The sequence below is a fragment of the Phocoena sinus genome, chromosome 17, assembly GCF_008692025.1.
Source record: "Phocoena sinus isolate mPhoSin1 chromosome 17, mPhoSin1.pri, whole genome shotgun sequence".
NCBI lineage: Eukaryota > Metazoa > Chordata > Mammalia > Artiodactyla > Phocoenidae > Phocoena > Phocoena sinus.
Genome location: NC_045779.1, coordinates 78,556,591 through 78,573,549, shown reverse-complemented (window position 1 = coordinate 78,573,549; position 16,959 = coordinate 78,556,591). Strand labels below are relative to the sequence as shown.

Here is a 16,959-nt window from a genome sequence, read left to right as displayed (position 1 = left end):
TGGCCGCTGAGCCTGCGCGTCCGGAGCCTGTGCTCCGCAACGGGAGAGGCCACGACGGTGAGAGGCCCGCGTACCGCAAAAAAAAAAAAAAAAAGGAAGTATTCATAATAAATATATGTTTGGGGGAATTCCCTGGCGGTCCAGTGGTTAGGACTCAGCGCTTTCGCTGCTGAGGGCCCGGGTTCAATCCCTGGTCGGGGAACTAAGATCCCACAAGCCGTGTGGTGCAGCCATAGCTTAATAAATAAATACATGTTTGGGAAGAGACTTTGACCTAGAATATAAAAAAGACTCTCATAAGTAAATAACACAAACCACCCAATTTTAAAATGGGCAAAAGGTGTGAACAGACACATCACAAAAAATGATACAGATGCTCAGCCTCATCATTCGGCAGGCAAATATAAATGAGAAGCATAAAGAGACACCGCTGTGTGCCACTGGAGCGGATGAGGGTTTGGAACCGTGACAACACCACGTGTCGGTAAGGATGTGGACCAGTGGAACGCTGCCAGTGCAGGAGTGTAAAAGTCTTCAATCACGATGAAGAACTTTTTGGCAATTTCTCATGAAGTTAAAATTCACGTATCTTATAATCCAGCAATTAAATTCCTAGGCATTTACCCAAGTGAAATAAAGAGGCGCGTCCAAATAAATACTTCTACGGAAATGCTCATAGCAGTTTTATTCGTTACAGCCAAAGCTGGAAGCCCAAATTTCCACCAACAGATGAATGAATAAGAAATGATGCTTACGCGTACAACGTAACACTGCTCACAGAGAAAAAGAGCTGTGGAAACACAGAACCGCTCGGCTGAGTCTTTAAAACGTGCCGAAGTGAAAGACGTTTGGGTTACACAGGATTACGTGCCATATGAATCCGTTTATACGAAGTCCTGGAACAGGCATAACGAATCCACACTAGCAGGAAGTGGTTACTCGGGCCTGAGGTGGGACTAACCGGGAAAGGACAAAAGGGAACATTTTGGGGTGACAGACATGTTATCCTTGATCATGATGATGGTTACACAGGCGTATGGATTTGTCAAAATTCTGTACACTTAAAATAGGTGTTTTACCGTATGGCAACTGGACCTCAACCAAACAAAGTTGGTTAAAATGGGCTGGTAATATCTGCTTCTATACCATTTGAAACATCTCCAGTCATGGTGGGTTTTCCAAAAGACGGAGCACTGTGTGCTCTTTTTGAACTATTTACCCCCTCAAGGCTTCTAGGGTTGCTGGAGTTTAAGAACTCAAGATATACCCTCACGGGCAATCCATTATCACAGCACTTCGAAACCGGTTGTTTTGTTAATGTTCAGATAAAAGAAATTCAGAGGGAACAACTAACAGTTCTGCTGTGTAATAAAACTGGCCTGCTTTCGAACAGCCGTACCCAGAGAGGGATCCACCAGTCCTGCCGTTTCCCCAGATTCCCTCCCAGACCATCCCCTGCTCTAGCCGACAAATGTCTACTTATCTCTGTAGACCAGTTTGCTGTCACCTCCTCTGCGAAGCCGTCCCAGTTGCCCCATGCCAAATTAGTCACCTCCTTACCTATGCTCCAGCTGGGAACACACTTCTCTTTCAACACTTAACTCAGCGTACCGTGACCTTCCTGCCTCCCCCATCAGACTCTGGACGACTTCAGGACAGATGGTGTCTCCTTCTTCTCGGTTTCCCAGTATTTAGCACTGGTCCTTTTAGATAAGTACATTTTCAAATCAATGACAAAGTGAGCCAGAGAGCAGGGAGAGGGGAAGACGTTGGCTCCATCATGGAATGGCTGAGACGGGAAAAGTCATGTAGCGCACCAGGACTGTGTGCCCTTTGAATGAATCAGGAAGATACACGGATGACTGACTGAGGACAAGCCTCCCCCAGGGCAAGCGGAGAGTCATGGACAAGCCGTGAAGGCAAAAACACAAGGGGCGCCATCTCACTCTGGCTCCTGCCTACAAGTGCTGAACGCAGTATGAGCCGAAGAGGCCAGCAGGGCCGAGAGGAAGCATTTACGACAGACCAGCAGATTACACAAAACAGCAACAGCAAAAAGAGCATCCGAAAACATATTTTAAAGCGCAGTAGAGAGAGGACAAGCCAGGTACACAAGGACGGGGGTGTGCTTTGTACTGCCTTGCTCTAGACGCCAGGGACACATATATCTATCAGATACACTCACTGTGCTCCACGAGTTAACACTGTAACAAGGAAAGAGAGAGGATCTGAAACACGATTTTGACATATCAGAGTAAGGGCAGCAACAGAGGTGAAGGACCACCGAGGAACGGAAGCAGAGGGGTAGCGGGCTGAGCCGAGAGTCAGCCGGGTGAGGAGAGGGGGCATTCCAACCAGGACAGAGGCAAGGAGGCAGGAGCGGCCTGGGTAAGTGGGGACGTCCAGCAGTTAGTGCTGCCGCAGTGCCAACGGTGCGGCAGGGAGTTAACCGGCGGGAGAAGAGGCCCCAGGAAGCAAAAGGCCTTCGGATGTAGGATGGGGAGATTGGAACTTATCCTAAGGACGACAGGGAACCAATTTGTGGTTTTAGATAAGAAAGGATGTTTCTCCAACTTGCCTTTCTGACAGATCAAAATATGCTAAGGAGGGGCTTCCCTGGTGGCGCAGTGGTTGAGAGTCCGCCTGCCGATGCGGGGGACGCGGGCTCGTGCCCCGGTCCGGGAGGATCCCATATGCCACGGAGCGGCTGGGCCCGTGAGCCATGGCCGCCGAGCCTGCGCGTCCGGAGCCTGTGCTCCGCAACAGGGAGAGGCCACAACAGTGAGAGGCCCGCGTACCGCAAAAAAAAAGAAAAAAGAAAAAGAAAAAAATGCTAAGGAATACTCTTTTAAAGTGATACGATTAGGTACATCATTCTACTTTAGAAGGGATTTAACTCTGGGGTGAATTGTCATTGTGCACTGAAACAGAAGAACCTTCTCCCGAGGCCGAGCTCCTCCCCCCAGGCTGGTCCAGCTCCAAGTCAGCTGTCCAGTCACGTGGCTCTCCCGCGGGCACGTGCTCCCAGCGGAGGAGGAAGACAGCGGGCGGGCTGGGCAGCCAAGTGGGAGGTGGCAGCCCACTCCAGAGGCAGCCCTGCCGGTGACTCTGGGAAATGGTGACACGTCCAAAGCCGCATGACTTAGGGCTCACACCGCTCGCTTCGACTATCACTCAGTGAGTTGGAGAATAGTTACAAGTCTGTGTGCTCCCCCTGACCTACATACTTCTCACCCAAATGTATGGGGGTCTGACTCAAGGGAAGTCCCTCTTGGTGAACCTCCTGGCTGCCTTTAAAGTTTGGAGTTGAGGTGAACTCTGTCCTATACTGACTACATTCATAGAGTTTGTCTTCAGCATGAATTTTCTGGTGCTGAAGGAAGTTTGACCTCTGAATAAAGCCTTTCCCACAGTAGCTACATACATAGGGCTTCTCTCCAGTGTGAATAACCTGGTGTAGGAGGAGCTTGGAGCTCTGAATGAAGGCTTTCCCACAGTCCTTACACGCAAAGGGCCTGTCCCCAGTGTGGATCTTCTGATGCTCAGTGAGATGGGCTTTCTGGAGAAACGCTTTCCCACATTCCTTACACTCATACACCCTCTCTCCAGTGTGGATCTTCTGGTGTCGAATAAGGTACGAACTCAGAAAGAACGCTTTCCCGCACTCGTTACATTCATAGAGCTTCTCTCCAGTGTGGATCCTCTGGTGCTGCGTGAAGTTCGACGTCTGGCTGAAACGCTTCCCGCACTCGCCGCACACGTAAGGCCTCTCCCCGGTGTGGGTCCTCTGGTGCTGGATGAGCTTCGAGCTCCGGATGAAGGCCTTGCCGCACTCGTTGCACTCGTAGGGCCTCTCCCCGGTGTGGATCCTCTGGTGCTCGACGAGGTCCGAGCGGTGGCGGAAGGCCTTCCCGCACTCCTCGCACTCGTACTGCCTCACCTCCGTGTGGACCTGGTAATGCCGGATGAGGCTGGAGCTCCGGATGAAGGCCTTGCCGCACTCGTTGCACTCGTAGGGCCTCTCCCCGGTGTGAATCCTCTGGTGCCGGATGAGCAGCGAGCTCTGACTGAAGCCTTTCCCGCACTCCTTGCACTCGAAAGGTCGCTCCCGGGTGTGGACGCGCTGGTGGCGGATCAGGTCCGAGCTGTGACAGAACGCCTTCCCACACTGAGCGCACTTGAAGGGCCTCTCTCCTGCGTGCGCGCTCTGATGCCCCACGAGATCCGCGTAGAGAACGAAGTCCTTCCCACACGCGTTACACACGTAGAGTCCGTCTCCGCCGTGAGCGCGCGGTTGCTCCACGAGGCGGGAGCTCTGGCCGAAGCCCCTCCCACACTCGTCACGTCTGTGAGATTTCTCCCCAGCCTGAGAAACCTGATGTCTGACCAGGTCCGAATTAAATGGGAAGCTTCCGCAAGCCTCGCGCTGGTGGGCCTCCCCTTCGATCAGCTCTCTCTGAAGCAGGAGGAGGTTTGAGCTCAGGACGGGGCTTCCTCCTGACGTACTGCCCACCTGCGCTGCCTCTCCTGTTTGGATCTTCCAGTGGGTAACTGTCACCTGCTTGAAACCTCCCTCCGGGGAGGGGCAGCTCCGCAGGCTCTGCCCGTCCAGGTTTCCCAACAGCCCCCCTAATCTGGGTTCAGAGCCCCCGCCAGGCGCAGGGGCAGCGAGCTCCATCACGGTGAGGGCTTCGGACACTGTCTTCTGCAGATTTCCATGCTCAGAAATTCAGGCTCCGGAGTCACCTTCTAGTCACCCGTCAGTCTGCAATCAAAGAGAGTACGGTTATCTTTTCCCTTCCTTAACAGACGGGAATCTGCTGGAGCGGGAGGGCGGGTAGCAAAACGCATATCCAAGGAGTGGGAGAGAGGAAAATGTTCCCTCTGCCCACACTCCCGGCCCAGCACCGTGCTCGGCTCACCCCGCCGGCCTCTCCGCCGGCGAAGGCCTCTCTGGGCTCCACCGCTAACACCAACTCCAGGGGACAGACTGGCCGATGGCAGATGGGCAGGGATGTGGCTTGGACTCCACTCAAAAATCAAGACATATTCCAAAGAAACACAGATGGATTGCTCTTACCACCTCTGCGCTGCCCCTCCTCCCCCAGCCTAGATGGTCGATGGGATTATATTCATCTGGGGTATATATTACACTCATTCTCTTGCATATTAATCCTAACTCCCCTGCCCTTCCCCTCCTCTATACTTGTGCGGGAAAACCCCAACTCGAGTAAAATTCAGCTTCCTTCCTGATCGGTGTCTGCACCCCTGCCGACTCAGTTCTCTCTACATTTATAACCAGTTGCCTAACGGACCCTGAGAGCTGCCGGCAATTCCTACACTTGGCCAACTCCCCCGTAAGATCATCTCCTGGTTTCTCCTCTCCTCTCAAATGTCCAACACGCCGTCCTTCCTCTCAGGGACGATGACCTTGCGTCTTCCTTCAGTGAGCAAATAGAAGCAATGAGACGAGAACGCCCACTTTCTCCCACATTTACCAACCTACCTGTGTTTGCGCCCACACCACACCCTCCCTCTTTACAGGGTTAAATGTCCTTGATCGAATCCAAGGTAAAGACGTCCACCTGTGCACCCCCGGCCCCGCCCTGCAGAAGTCTGGGGTTGGAATGTTCACCACAGCCCTGTTCATATCACCAAAATATCCATCAACAGAAAAAAGGGTAAACTGAGGAGTCCTCCAACAAGGGAGGAATGCATAGCAATGAAGAGACCTGCCCCACACAAAAGCACAGGTGAACCTCACAGATGTAACGGTGAGCCAGAGTTCATATCGTATGATCCTATTTACACAAAGTTCAGAAACAGACAAAACCAACCATGGTGGGAGACTCGAGTCAATGATGGTCTCTAGGGAGAAGATCGTGGTTGGCAGGGGGTGCAGGGAGGCCTCAGGGTTCTGGTGACCTGCACGTGGGCCTCGCTCCACAGGTGTGTTTGCTTTGGAAAAGCCTGTGCTTATTTAACCTCCCACGGTCTCTGGGACGCTGTGCCCAGCTCCCTTCTCCAGCTCTGGAATTCTCGCACCCGGAGCTGAGCTCCGTTGCAGTCACGCCCTCTCCGTTGCGAGCCATCCGTCGCTATGTAACAGTTCACCTCAGACTTCCAGCAGAAAAGGGACCCAGCTCCCATCTCACAGGGCCGTAGGTCGGAAGCCCAGCCTGGTACGACTGGGGCCCCTGAGAAGGGTCGCACAAGGTGTCAGCCAGGCTGAGATCTCCTCTGGAAGCTCTGGGAAAACATATTTCCACACGCTCAGGTTGTTGGCAGAAGGTGGTCCCCTGCGCTTGTGGAACTGTCCCCGATCACTGGCTGGTGGCCCCTCGGGATCACCCGCACCTTCCAGGCAGGAGCAGCTCAGACGCCCTCTCTGATTCTCTTCCGTGACCAGCTGCAGAAAGCCTGCTTTCCGAGGGCTCCCCGACTAGCCCTACCTTATGTCAACTGACCGCCAGAGCCCTCCCTGGCAGCCGGGAGGGGTGCACAGTCGGGGCCATCTCAGGACCCTGCCTGCCACACCCCAGCTGGGGCCCAGCCCACGACAGAGCGCAGAGCACCGAAGTCTCCACCTGGGGCAACTCGGAAGGGTCACCCAGCCCCGAAGCTCCACTGGGATGTGTCTGGGCCTGTTTCAAACCCACTGCCCGATCCCTCCTTCCTCACAGATGCATCCCCGAGCGTGCCCCCCAGCTGCGCCCACTTCCCAGGAGCTCCGTCCAAGACGACCCTGCATGATCACCTCTCACCCCAAATCTGCACCAGTGGGAAGCAGACCAGTTGCTATGCAGCCCCACAAAGCGATGCCCTCCAAAACCCATTTCCAACGTGGCTGCCAAGGACAAGGATGTGCCCCTGAGGGCACAGCCAAGCAGAGGGGAGCAGCCCGGGGCAGGAAAGCGGTGTAACCAGGTAACACGAGCTCTAGGGCCGCAGGGCTTCTTCCCAACAGGCTGTTCTTTTTTCTTCGCGAGGGGCAGCTCGCATCAAGTGCACACATCTCGATGAACTTCTGGCGTACACCTGCCTAAGCGCCAACACTTCCATAGCCCAGAGGCTCCCCCTCCAAGGGGAACCATCTCTATTATTATAGGTGAATCCTGCATGTTTTCTATTTCAATTAAATGGAATCATACGGTTATGTTTTGTGTCTGCTTTTTATTCAACATGTACCCACTTTTTATGGAGACAGAATTCACACACCATAAAATTCACCATTTTAAAGTGCACAATTCAGTGCTTTTTAGAATACCCCTAAGGGTGTAGAACGTTCCACACGATCTAATTACCTCCCGGGCACGGTCACGCCCCCACCATGGGTCTGCTGACGCTGAGCGCCGCACTGGGGAGGCCACTTGTGTGGCACAGACCTCACGGTGTGCGGCCTCCACTGCGTGAACACACCGTCGCGCGCCTTCCTCTCTCCTATCCACCAACACCGAGGGGCTGGCAGCTCGGGCTTGGGGACAGAGCTGCCATAACTGGTCCTGTGCTTGTCTTCTGGTCGACAGAGGTGCTCATTTCCGCTGGGTCCTGGGACTCCTTCGCTTCAGTGGCCACCAGTTCAGGCCGCCCTTGCAGACTCCACTGGGAACTGCAGCCGCTGTGGACCAGCGACTGCTGTGGGTTTGGGGTTCTTCCCCTTCCTGAGTGGGGGCATCTATGTGGTGGGTGAGGAGACAGCTTTTGGGGAGGGCGGGACTTGTCTGAGTTTAGACTGTGACCACGTGAAGAGGCCCTGGTGCCGGGAGAAGGCCACACACAGAGATCCTGGCTCTGGGCGGGAAGCAGTAACTGAGCATGACCTGGTGTGGGGCCCAGGGTGGCCGATGGGGTAAACAGTGGCAGAGACACACTGCCCGGCGTCCCTGCTTCCTCTGAGTGATTGAAACCCCTCCAGAAATTTTAGTGGACACACAGCAGTGAACGACTTCATTTCCTGAAGTTCCCTGAAGTGAGGTGTGACCCTGTGACTGATTCCAGCTGTGAGACAGGAATGGAAGGGATGTGCGCATGCCTCCGTCTCCCACCCTCTCGCCCACCCGCGGTGACGTATGGTAGGCTCCAGGGCGCTGGAGGGGCAGAGCCACCCACCTGCCTGTGAGATGGAACACGAGAAACCAAGGTTCCTGTTGGAAACACTATGTTTGAATCTGTTACAGCAAAATGAACCCATGCTTAAATACTGCTATTAGACGTGACTATTCAGAGGCCACGTTCCCTGTGATGATAAAGAAACTGAACCCGCAACCGAGAGCTGACAATGAGGATGAGAAGCTGAGCACAAGTCTATGCAAGGCATTTCTCTCCGTGTGAGATTTGCAACACAGCTTCCTGGAGCAGCAGCCCTCTTGGGGTGCCCTGTGACGCAGCATTTACGACCACTGCCTGGTGACGTTCGCTGAGAATGTTCTTCCGAGTTAAAGGCCCACTAACTTGGTTTAAAATCTTTTCTGCTTATAAAAATTACTTTTAACTAGTTATTTTTTCAAGGTATAAAGGTAAACTATGCTATTCAAGAAAAACTTAAAAAATAACAATAAAATTACCCTTAACCCCACCACTCAGATTACACGGGCATTTTTCCTCTAGTGCTTTTCTGCACCAATGTATTATGAAATCAGGACCACACTCCTCAGTCTCATAGCCTGTTTTACTTCACTTTTATATCTTGTTAATTCTTAGCGATTAAAAACATAAGATACACATTGTAAAAATATTTCAAGGGGTAAACATAAAATACAGACTATGATAACCCCCAGCAATCCAACAGAGAACCACTGTTAGCTGTTCAGTTTATACACATTCATCCAGACCTCTGATTAAACAAAAACGATGATACATTTACTTAGGTACACACGATTTTCAGACATGAACACGGGCTCACACTATACCCATCCACCTGCAACACTTTCTGGCATTCTTCAAGTTCATTCACACAGATGCACCTGGCGTTCTGAGCAGCGTCGCCAGCACAGGCGCTCAGAGGCCCTACTACACATCAGGCGCCACAGGCAGACCATCCCTGTGCCTCTGGTGTCACGAGGAAGGATGCTCCCTGACATATTCTGCCCGCTTCTCTTCCCCAGACAGGTGGAAGGAGTTAGCCAAATGAAAGGTCTGAGAGAATAACTAGGCATGCAGCACCCAACCTCTTGGACAAGGTGTCCAGCAGGCAGGACAGTGTCTAACCAGCACTCGCCTGAGAAGTCCAGTGTCACTCCAACCTAGGCTTTGACCAATAGTGAGGTGACCTCTCGCTCTTCATGGGCCTCACTGGCGCAGACCTGGGAGGGCAGGAGGGGTGCTACTTATGAGGGCCCCTCAAACTCCAACCAGGCAGTGCTGAACGGGCCTGCATGGTCTCAGGGACACCTCCAAACCTTGTGAGGCAGTTATTACCTCTATTCTTTACTCTACTTCACAGAGGCTGAGAAAGTCAGTTACCCAAGGCTGTGAAGTGGCAGAGCTCAGGTTCAGAGCCAGGCCTGTCTACCTCCACTGCCCATTTCCCGCTGTTGAAGATTTTTTTCCCTTCCCAACTACGATGTCACTTCTACAGGATATTTTGCTTAGATCAGCTGGGATTAGTATTATAAAAGTAAGCTTAGGGCTTCCCTGGAGGCTCAGTGGTCGAGAGTCCGCCTGCCGATGTAGGGGACACGGGTTCGTGCCCTGGTCCGGGAAGATCCCACGTGCCGCGGAGCGGCTGGGCCCGTGAGCCATGGCTGCTGAGCCTGTGCATCTGGAGCCTGTGCTCTGCAACGGGAGAGGCCACAATAGTGAGAGGCCCGTGTACCGCAAAAAAAAAAAAAAAAAAAAAGGCGGGGGGAAGACTTGGTTTTTTGTTTTGGAGGTGATATTTTCTGATTTTTTTGTTCAAAATGACTGTTATACCATCTGAAAACAGGCTTGCATATACTTACAAGAATATAGCTTTAAAAATGTATGCCTTTTCATGATTTTCATAACTTTTTTTAACTTTAGAGGAAGTTTTAAAAATTAAATATACCTTGCTTTGAATAAACATTTATCTTAAATTCAGCAATCTTTCAGTTTCTGCTTAGCTCCTTTTTCTTCTGTGAATTCAAGCAAAATTAAATTGATACTCTTTCATTTAAAGAAACCTGAATGAAATGAACAAAGGAAGTAAAAATACGCCAGACATCTGGTTCCATAACATCCAAGGCTAATGTGGCCCACTCTTCTGTTATATAGAATTTGCGGGACAAAATATAACATGAAACTGTCTAAATACACAGTTGATGCTGAGAGATGGGGCAAGCCTCAGTGCTGCGAATGAAGTGGAAGCTTAGCCTGGGAGTGGAGCCTGTGAGCAGCCCAGAGGGGCTCAGAGATGGTGAGGGGGCAGTGCCCGCTGCAGGCACTAGAAGCTGTCTGCACTGGTGAAAGGGCGTTACAGCCTTGGGCTTACAAGTTAGCCAAGGTCGCTGTCTGCTGCTTACAGCCTAAAGAAAGGAAGCAGGAAGGTTTGCAAAGCTTCACCCTTGGGAATAATGGGAAAAAGAGAGTAAAAAGACACACGAGGAAGACACGGACTAGAGCTCCAGGAGAATCCGCACCTCTGTGCTGCCCTGCAGCCGCCACTGTCATCAACCTGAGCTTCTGCCACTGCAGCCGTGTTGGGGACCCAGTGCCTGGCGTGTGCTTTTCTTCTTTCCTCACAACCATCCATGAGGTTTAGGGAGGTGACTCGTTTAAGGCTGAGCCAGCTGCTAGCTGCTATCTCCTCCTCCTCCCACCCCACCCCACCCCACCCCATGGCCATTTGGTTTTTGCTCCCAGGGCTCTGCCCAACGAGGCCAATGGTCTTCTCCTTTCCTGACAAGTTCAGTGCCCTTTCAACAGTCATCTTCCACAACCCGAGGCAGCACTGGACATGCCTGACAGCTCCTTGAACTGGTTCAAGGCCTCGCCCTGTTTCTGGGTCAGCTGCTTCCCTGAGCACCCCTTCCATCACTGGCTTGTGAATGTGGTCTGGGCCTTCTCAGCTCAGCCTTGCAAGCCCCATCGTCCCCAGGACCTTTCCAGGAGAGTCAGGAATCCATCACCATCACTCCAGGAAGGGCTGGAGCCACCAAGTTAGGCTTGTGAAAGTACAGAGACCCCTCCCCACTCATTTCTCTCTGTATTCTCCATAAGAGGGACGCTGCAGTTATCACCATTATTGAGATACCGTTACAATGTTACATCTACAAAAAGTCCCACCTCTGTGGACAGGAGCAAGGTATCGCCTGAAGACTCGGTTAGATTGGCATCTCTCAGACCCTAGGTGGGCAAAAGACATTTCTGTCATTCATTGGGACTGGAGCTCGGGGAAAGGATGTGCTGCAGAGAGGCTACTGCAGCGTGATGAGCTCTACAGACAAACTGCCTGAGTTCAAACTGGCCTCCAGCTAACATTCCTGGGAAACCACAGGCATGCTACTCAGGCCCTGAAGATCCCATGACCACCATGCAGCCACTGCATGAGGGGGTAAGACGTCCAGAACATCAGCAGAGACGGCCACCGGGTTCAGATACGACTCTAGAAAGGGAGCCTTCAGGGGAGAGCTGGGACAGCGCAGCCCATCACCTCTCCCCACCTGGGAGTTCTCCTTCAGGACCAGGGCTGGAGGGGATCCTGTTCATCACTTCTACCCCCGCCAGGGCAGAGGTGCCGGCTCTGCATCTCCTCCAGCACAAAGAGGCTCGAGGCCCCGGCCACTTCCCCAGCATCATTTGGAGCGCTCCCTTGGACTCCTGGGAGAGGAGGCAGACTTAGAGCAAACAGTAGTACTAGCCGCACCTGTGTCCCCCCCACCCCACCCCGCGCCAGGCCACCTCGGAAGGGCTGGTGGGCTTGAGAACTGCGACACAGACGCTGAAGCTGGAGGCTCTACGGCTTGGGTGTGTGACCCCTGGAGCCAGAGAAAGGAACCAAGAGAGTGCAACCGGGTATTCACCCACACGACGTTCCTTAGGGAGAGAAGCTGCGGGCCCCGGGCCGGACTGCAGCCCAGCGGGGGCGGCCGTGACGGCTGCCAGGAGCCGGGCTCACCGTGGTCCAGGCTCCGGGACCCCCGTGCGGGCCGACCGCGCTCAGCCCGCCCGTCCGCCCGACCGGAGGACCCTGCCGCCCCCGCCCCCGCCCGCGGCCCGGAACGCGCCACTCACCCGGCGCCCAGCGGCGAGAGGACGGCGCGCGCGCCCGCACGCGGACCGCTGGCCGCCCGCCCCGCTGGCCTGCTGACAAAGCCCGCACGGCCGCCCGCACGCCGCGGCCGGAAATCGGCCCGAGGCCCCGCCCGGGGAGCTTCCGGTGCCGCTCTAGGCGCGCAGAGACCAGCCGGTCTCTCGGTGGTACGGGCCTCCGGCCGGCCGCGGGCTGCAGGGAGCCCGGCAGGGAGCCGGGCAGGGGGCAGAGCAGGACGGCATCTCCCGCGCCCCCGCAGCCTTGAGCGCCGCCTGCCCGCCAAGTGTGAATGGCTGACAGGGGTTGTGTCTCCCGGGAGCTGTAAATGCTGGCGTTGAGAACCAGGCGGAGCTCCCGGCGCCCAGCGGCCCCGGGCCCGAGGGCGTGCGTCCCCCCTCCACCTTCGGGCACGGGCCGGGGGCCGCTCCTCAGAGAGGCGAGGCCTGGTGTGGCGCGGGCCGCCGAGGGCTTCCGCCTCCTTCCCGTGGCGGGCAGCGCTTCCCGAGCCTTCCCTCAGAGGCTCACTCCAAGCCCACGAGGAATGTCCTCCAACATCTTCCTTCTACGGACCAGGGACTGAAGCTGGAGAAGCCAGGTCACTTCCTCGAGGTCACACAGCTAGTGAGTGGCCAGGTCGACCGCCTCGAGGGCCACGCTCCTGCACCGGCCGTGCGTTTGGTCCTGCGGGAGCAGGAATGGCCGCTGGGGACAGTCGCGGGAAATCCCGCTGATTCCCGCCCCCCAACCCCCACCCCACCCCCGGGTGGAAGAGCATGCCTCCAATTTCCAAACCCAAAGCCGACCAAAACACAATCCAGCTGGACCTGGGGAAGGGCAGTATTCACAAGCACCAGCTCTGTCAGGGGGTGAGATGCAAGGAGCAAGCAAGGGGGTCATTACAATAAGCAGTGCCAAAGAGGGGCCCTGGGCCCTGAGGAAGTGCTCCTGGCCGCCACCGGGAGCACACACACACCTCTCTGCACAGCAGGGAAAGCTTCTTGGAGGAGGAGGCCTGAGAGGGAGAGGGATGTCTCTTAACAAAACATGGACAAGATCTGTATGCTGCAAATTAAAAAATGATGATGAGGGCTTCCCTGGTGGCGCAGTGGTTGAGAGTCCGCCCGCCGATGCAGGGGACGCGGGTTCATGCCCTGGTCCGGGAGGATCCCACGTGCCGCGGAGCAGCTGGGCGCGTGAGCCATGGCCGCTGAGCCTGGGCGTCCGGAGCCTGTGCTCCGCAACGGGAGAGGCCACAACAGTGAGGCCCGCGTACTGCAAAAAAAAAAAAAAAGAAAAAGAAAAAAGATGGTGATGAAAGAGATCAAAGAAGAACTAAATAAATGGAGACATTATCGTATTCATGGACTGGAAGACTCAACATCGTAAAAATGTTAATTTTCCCCGAATTAATCTAAAGGTTTAATGCAATTCCTATCGAAATTCCAGAAAGAATTTTAGTAGACACAGATAAGCTTATTCTAAAATGTATATGGACAGGACAGGCCCTAGAACAGCTTAAAAATTCTTGAAAAAGAAGAATAAAATGGAAGGACCACCACCTGATATTAAGACCTACAGTACTGCTGCTGTAATCAGAACAGTGTGGCATTGGTGGGGGGATAGACACCTAGGTCTATGGATCAGGATAAAGAACCAGGCACATATCCCACACAGATATGCCCAGAGGACTTTTGACAAAGGTACAAAAGCAATTCCATGGAGACTTCAATTAATAATAACATCAGTGTCGGCTCATCAATTGTTTAAAAAAAGAAAAGAAAAGAAAAGTAAAACAGCCAAACTTGTGTTTTTTTGTTGTTAAACTTTCGTCAGTATTATTAATAAGCAGCAGTCCCTCTCAAATACCTGTGGGTGGCGCAAAGTCAAGAGAAATTTCATTTTCTACTCAAGACCAAGATTTGCTCTTTGAGAACGTTACGTTGTTTTGCTTAACTTTTTAGGTTCTTCTAGAATCTAAATTAAATCTACTTTCTTTAAAGCACTTAGCATTCCCATCACATGTCCAAGGGCAGCTACAAGGTCATATGTGACATGTTTTTCCAAGATGTTTCATCTTTGGGCGAATCCAGAAAATCTTGCATATAATCTTTTGATTGTTCCAGAGAATGTTATCATGATCAGCACAATTGAGGTCAGGTCTCCCAGTGACATGACACATAACACAAAAAAATGCTTCTAGATTTTTGGCCAAAAGTCTGACTTCTACACAGCTTTACCTTCTCTAACCATGTCAGTGCTAGTAGCACCTACTTGCCCTCGGTAATTTTTTAAATCAATGCCTAAAATGGTAAGTTTCTTTTTTTCAGTCCTTTCCTTAAGTTAAATGAGTGTTTCATCTAGACCAACCTATATGCGAATTCAAGAGAAGTGTGAATTAATATTACAAAATATTTCTCAGCCACTATTGCAAGTACTGCACTAATTCCTGAGTACTGCTGGAATCATAGATTGGAACGGGAAGAACAGCAAGAAAGATCCGACCCATTAGTTAATTTATCTTTTTTCATACCTAAGTGCCTCCACTGCTCAGCTTCCCCTGCACAACCCACAGATCTTTGTGGTCTTCAAAAAATTCTCTTAAGAGGGGACTTCCTTGGTGGTCCAGTGGGTAAGACTCCATGCTCCTAACGCAGGGGGCCCAGGTTCAATCCTGCATTGCCACGACGAAGAAGTCCACATGCCGCAACTAAAGATCACACATGCCGCAGCTAAGACCCGGCACGGCCAAAATAAATAAATAAATATATTTTTAAAAAATTCTCTTAAGGGCATGAAAAGGCAAGCTGCAGACTGGGAGAAAATATGTGCAAATCACATATCTGACAACGTATTTGTATCTGGAATATAGGAAGAATTCTCTAAATAGTAAGAAAACAAATAATTCAATTAGAAAATGGATAAAAGATTTGAACACACAGTTCACCAAAATATATATATACAGATGGCAAATAAGCACATTAAAAGATATTCAACATCATTAGCCATAAAGGGAAATGCAAGTTAAACCCATAATGAAATATCTATCAGAACACATCTCTCAGAATGGCTAAAATTAAATACAAATAGTGACCACACTAAACGCTGGTAAGGGAGTGGATCACTTCTACGTTGCTGGTGGGAACATAAAAAAGAATTCTAGAAAAGAGTTAGGCAGTTTATTGTAAAGTTAATCATATACTTGCCACATGACCCAGCAATTGCATTTATTGGGTATTTATCCTACAAAAATAAAAAAAGGTATGTTCACACAAAAGCCTGCACCTGAATGTTCATAGCAGCTTTATTCACAACTGCCAACTGTCCTTCAACAGGTGAATGAACAAACAAACCCAGGTCCATCCACACCGTGGGAAACAACTCTGCAACCAAAAGGAACAAACTTTTGATGCAACGTGGGCGCATTACAGGGCATTATACTGAGTGCAAAAGCCAGTCTCAAAACGCTGCATACTGCATGGTTCCAGTCATACGACACTCTCGCGGTGATGACATCGTAGAACCAGGCTGGTTCCCAGGAGTTAGAGTTGTGGGGAGGTGTGAGAATGCAGAAGCACCGTAAGGGCGTTTCTTTGTGGTGATGGAGCAGGGCTGTGTCCTGATTATGGTGGTGGTTACAAGAAACCATACATGTGACAAAATTTCAAAAAACTACACACCCCCTCCCAAAATAAAGAGTGTGTGCAAAACTGATGAAATCGGTTAAGGTCTGTACATGAGTTAATACCATCTCCAATTTCCTGGTTTTGACAATGTAAGATGGTTTTTTTTTTGGAAAAGCTGAATGAAAAGAACATGGGACCTCTCTGTAGTACTTTGCAAATTCTTGTGAGTCTAAAATTATTTCAAAATAAAAAGTTAAAGTTAAAAAAACAAAACATAGGGCTTCACTGGTGACGCAGTGGTTGAGAGTCCACCTGCCGAGGCAGGGGACGCGGGTTCGTGCCCCGGTCTGGGAAGATCCCACATGCTGCGGAGCGGCTGGGCCCGTGAGCCATGGCCACTGAGCCTGCACGTCCGGAGCCTGTGCTCCGCAACGGGAGAGGCCACAACAGTGAGAGGTCCGCGTACCGCAAACAAAAACAAACAAAAAAAAACCCAAAACAAACAAAAAAACCCATAAGTTATACTTAATGAGTATAAAGATGTACAATAAAAAATTATATAGGGCTTCCCTGGTGGTGCAGTGGTTAAGTATCCACCTGCCAATGCAGGGGACACAGGTTCGATCCCTGGTCCGCGAAGATCCCACATGCCATGGAGCAACTAAGCCCATGCGCCACAACTACTGAGCCTGTGCGCCACAACCTCTGAAGCCCGCGTGCCTACTAGAGCCCATGCTCTGCAACAAGAGAAGCCACTGCAACGAGAAGCCCACGCACCGCAACGAAGAGTAGCACCCGCTCACCGCAACTAGAGAAAGCCCGCACGCAGCAACAAAGACCCAACTCAGCCAAAAATAAAATAAATAAATTGTAAAAATTATATAAGTGAAAAATGTCCATATTTAATTATAACTATTTTAAAAAATACATTTGGAAAAATTGTACAGTGACCACTCATGTACCCAGCATCCCGTTTCTACCATTATTGCCTTGCTATATTTCTTTATCATGCATTTATTCTATTCATCTGCATACCTATTCTGTCTACCCATTCATCTTATTTTTTGGTGCATTTCAAAGTAAGTGGCAGACGTTAGTAAAATTCAATCCTAAATAGTTCAGCAT

The 16,959-nt window shown here is 51.6% G+C and overlaps 1 protein-coding gene across 2 annotated transcripts; it reads right to left on the bottom strand.

The window, feature by feature from the left end:
• Window positions 1-656: 656 nt before the first annotated feature.
• On the bottom strand, window positions 657-12,308 carry ZNF623 (zinc finger protein 623). Of its 2 annotated transcripts, none has more exons than XM_032610069.1 (2): window positions 12,193-12,308; window positions 657-4,765 (listed from the first exon to the last, which is right to left on the bottom strand). In XM_032610069.1, the coding sequence occupies exon 2, from the start codon at window positions 4,676-4,678 to the stop codon at window positions 3,194-3,196; it is 1,485 nt and encodes a 494-aa protein (XP_032465960.1). In that variant the 5' UTR covers window positions 4,679-4,765; window positions 12,193-12,308; the 3' UTR covers window positions 657-3,193. The 2 variants fall into 2 exon arrangements, with proteins under 2 accessions (XP_032465960.1, XP_032465961.1); XM_032610070.1 differs by lacking the exon at window positions 12,193-12,308 and adding an exon at window positions 10,028-10,043.
• Window positions 12,309-16,959: the final 4,651 nt, after the last annotated feature.

Excerpts from the sequence above, each read along its gene's own strand:
- ZNF623 (XM_032610069.1), bottom strand. The coding sequence starts at position 4,678 with ATGGAGCTCGCTGCCCCTGCGCCTGGCGGGGGCTCTGAACCCAGATTA.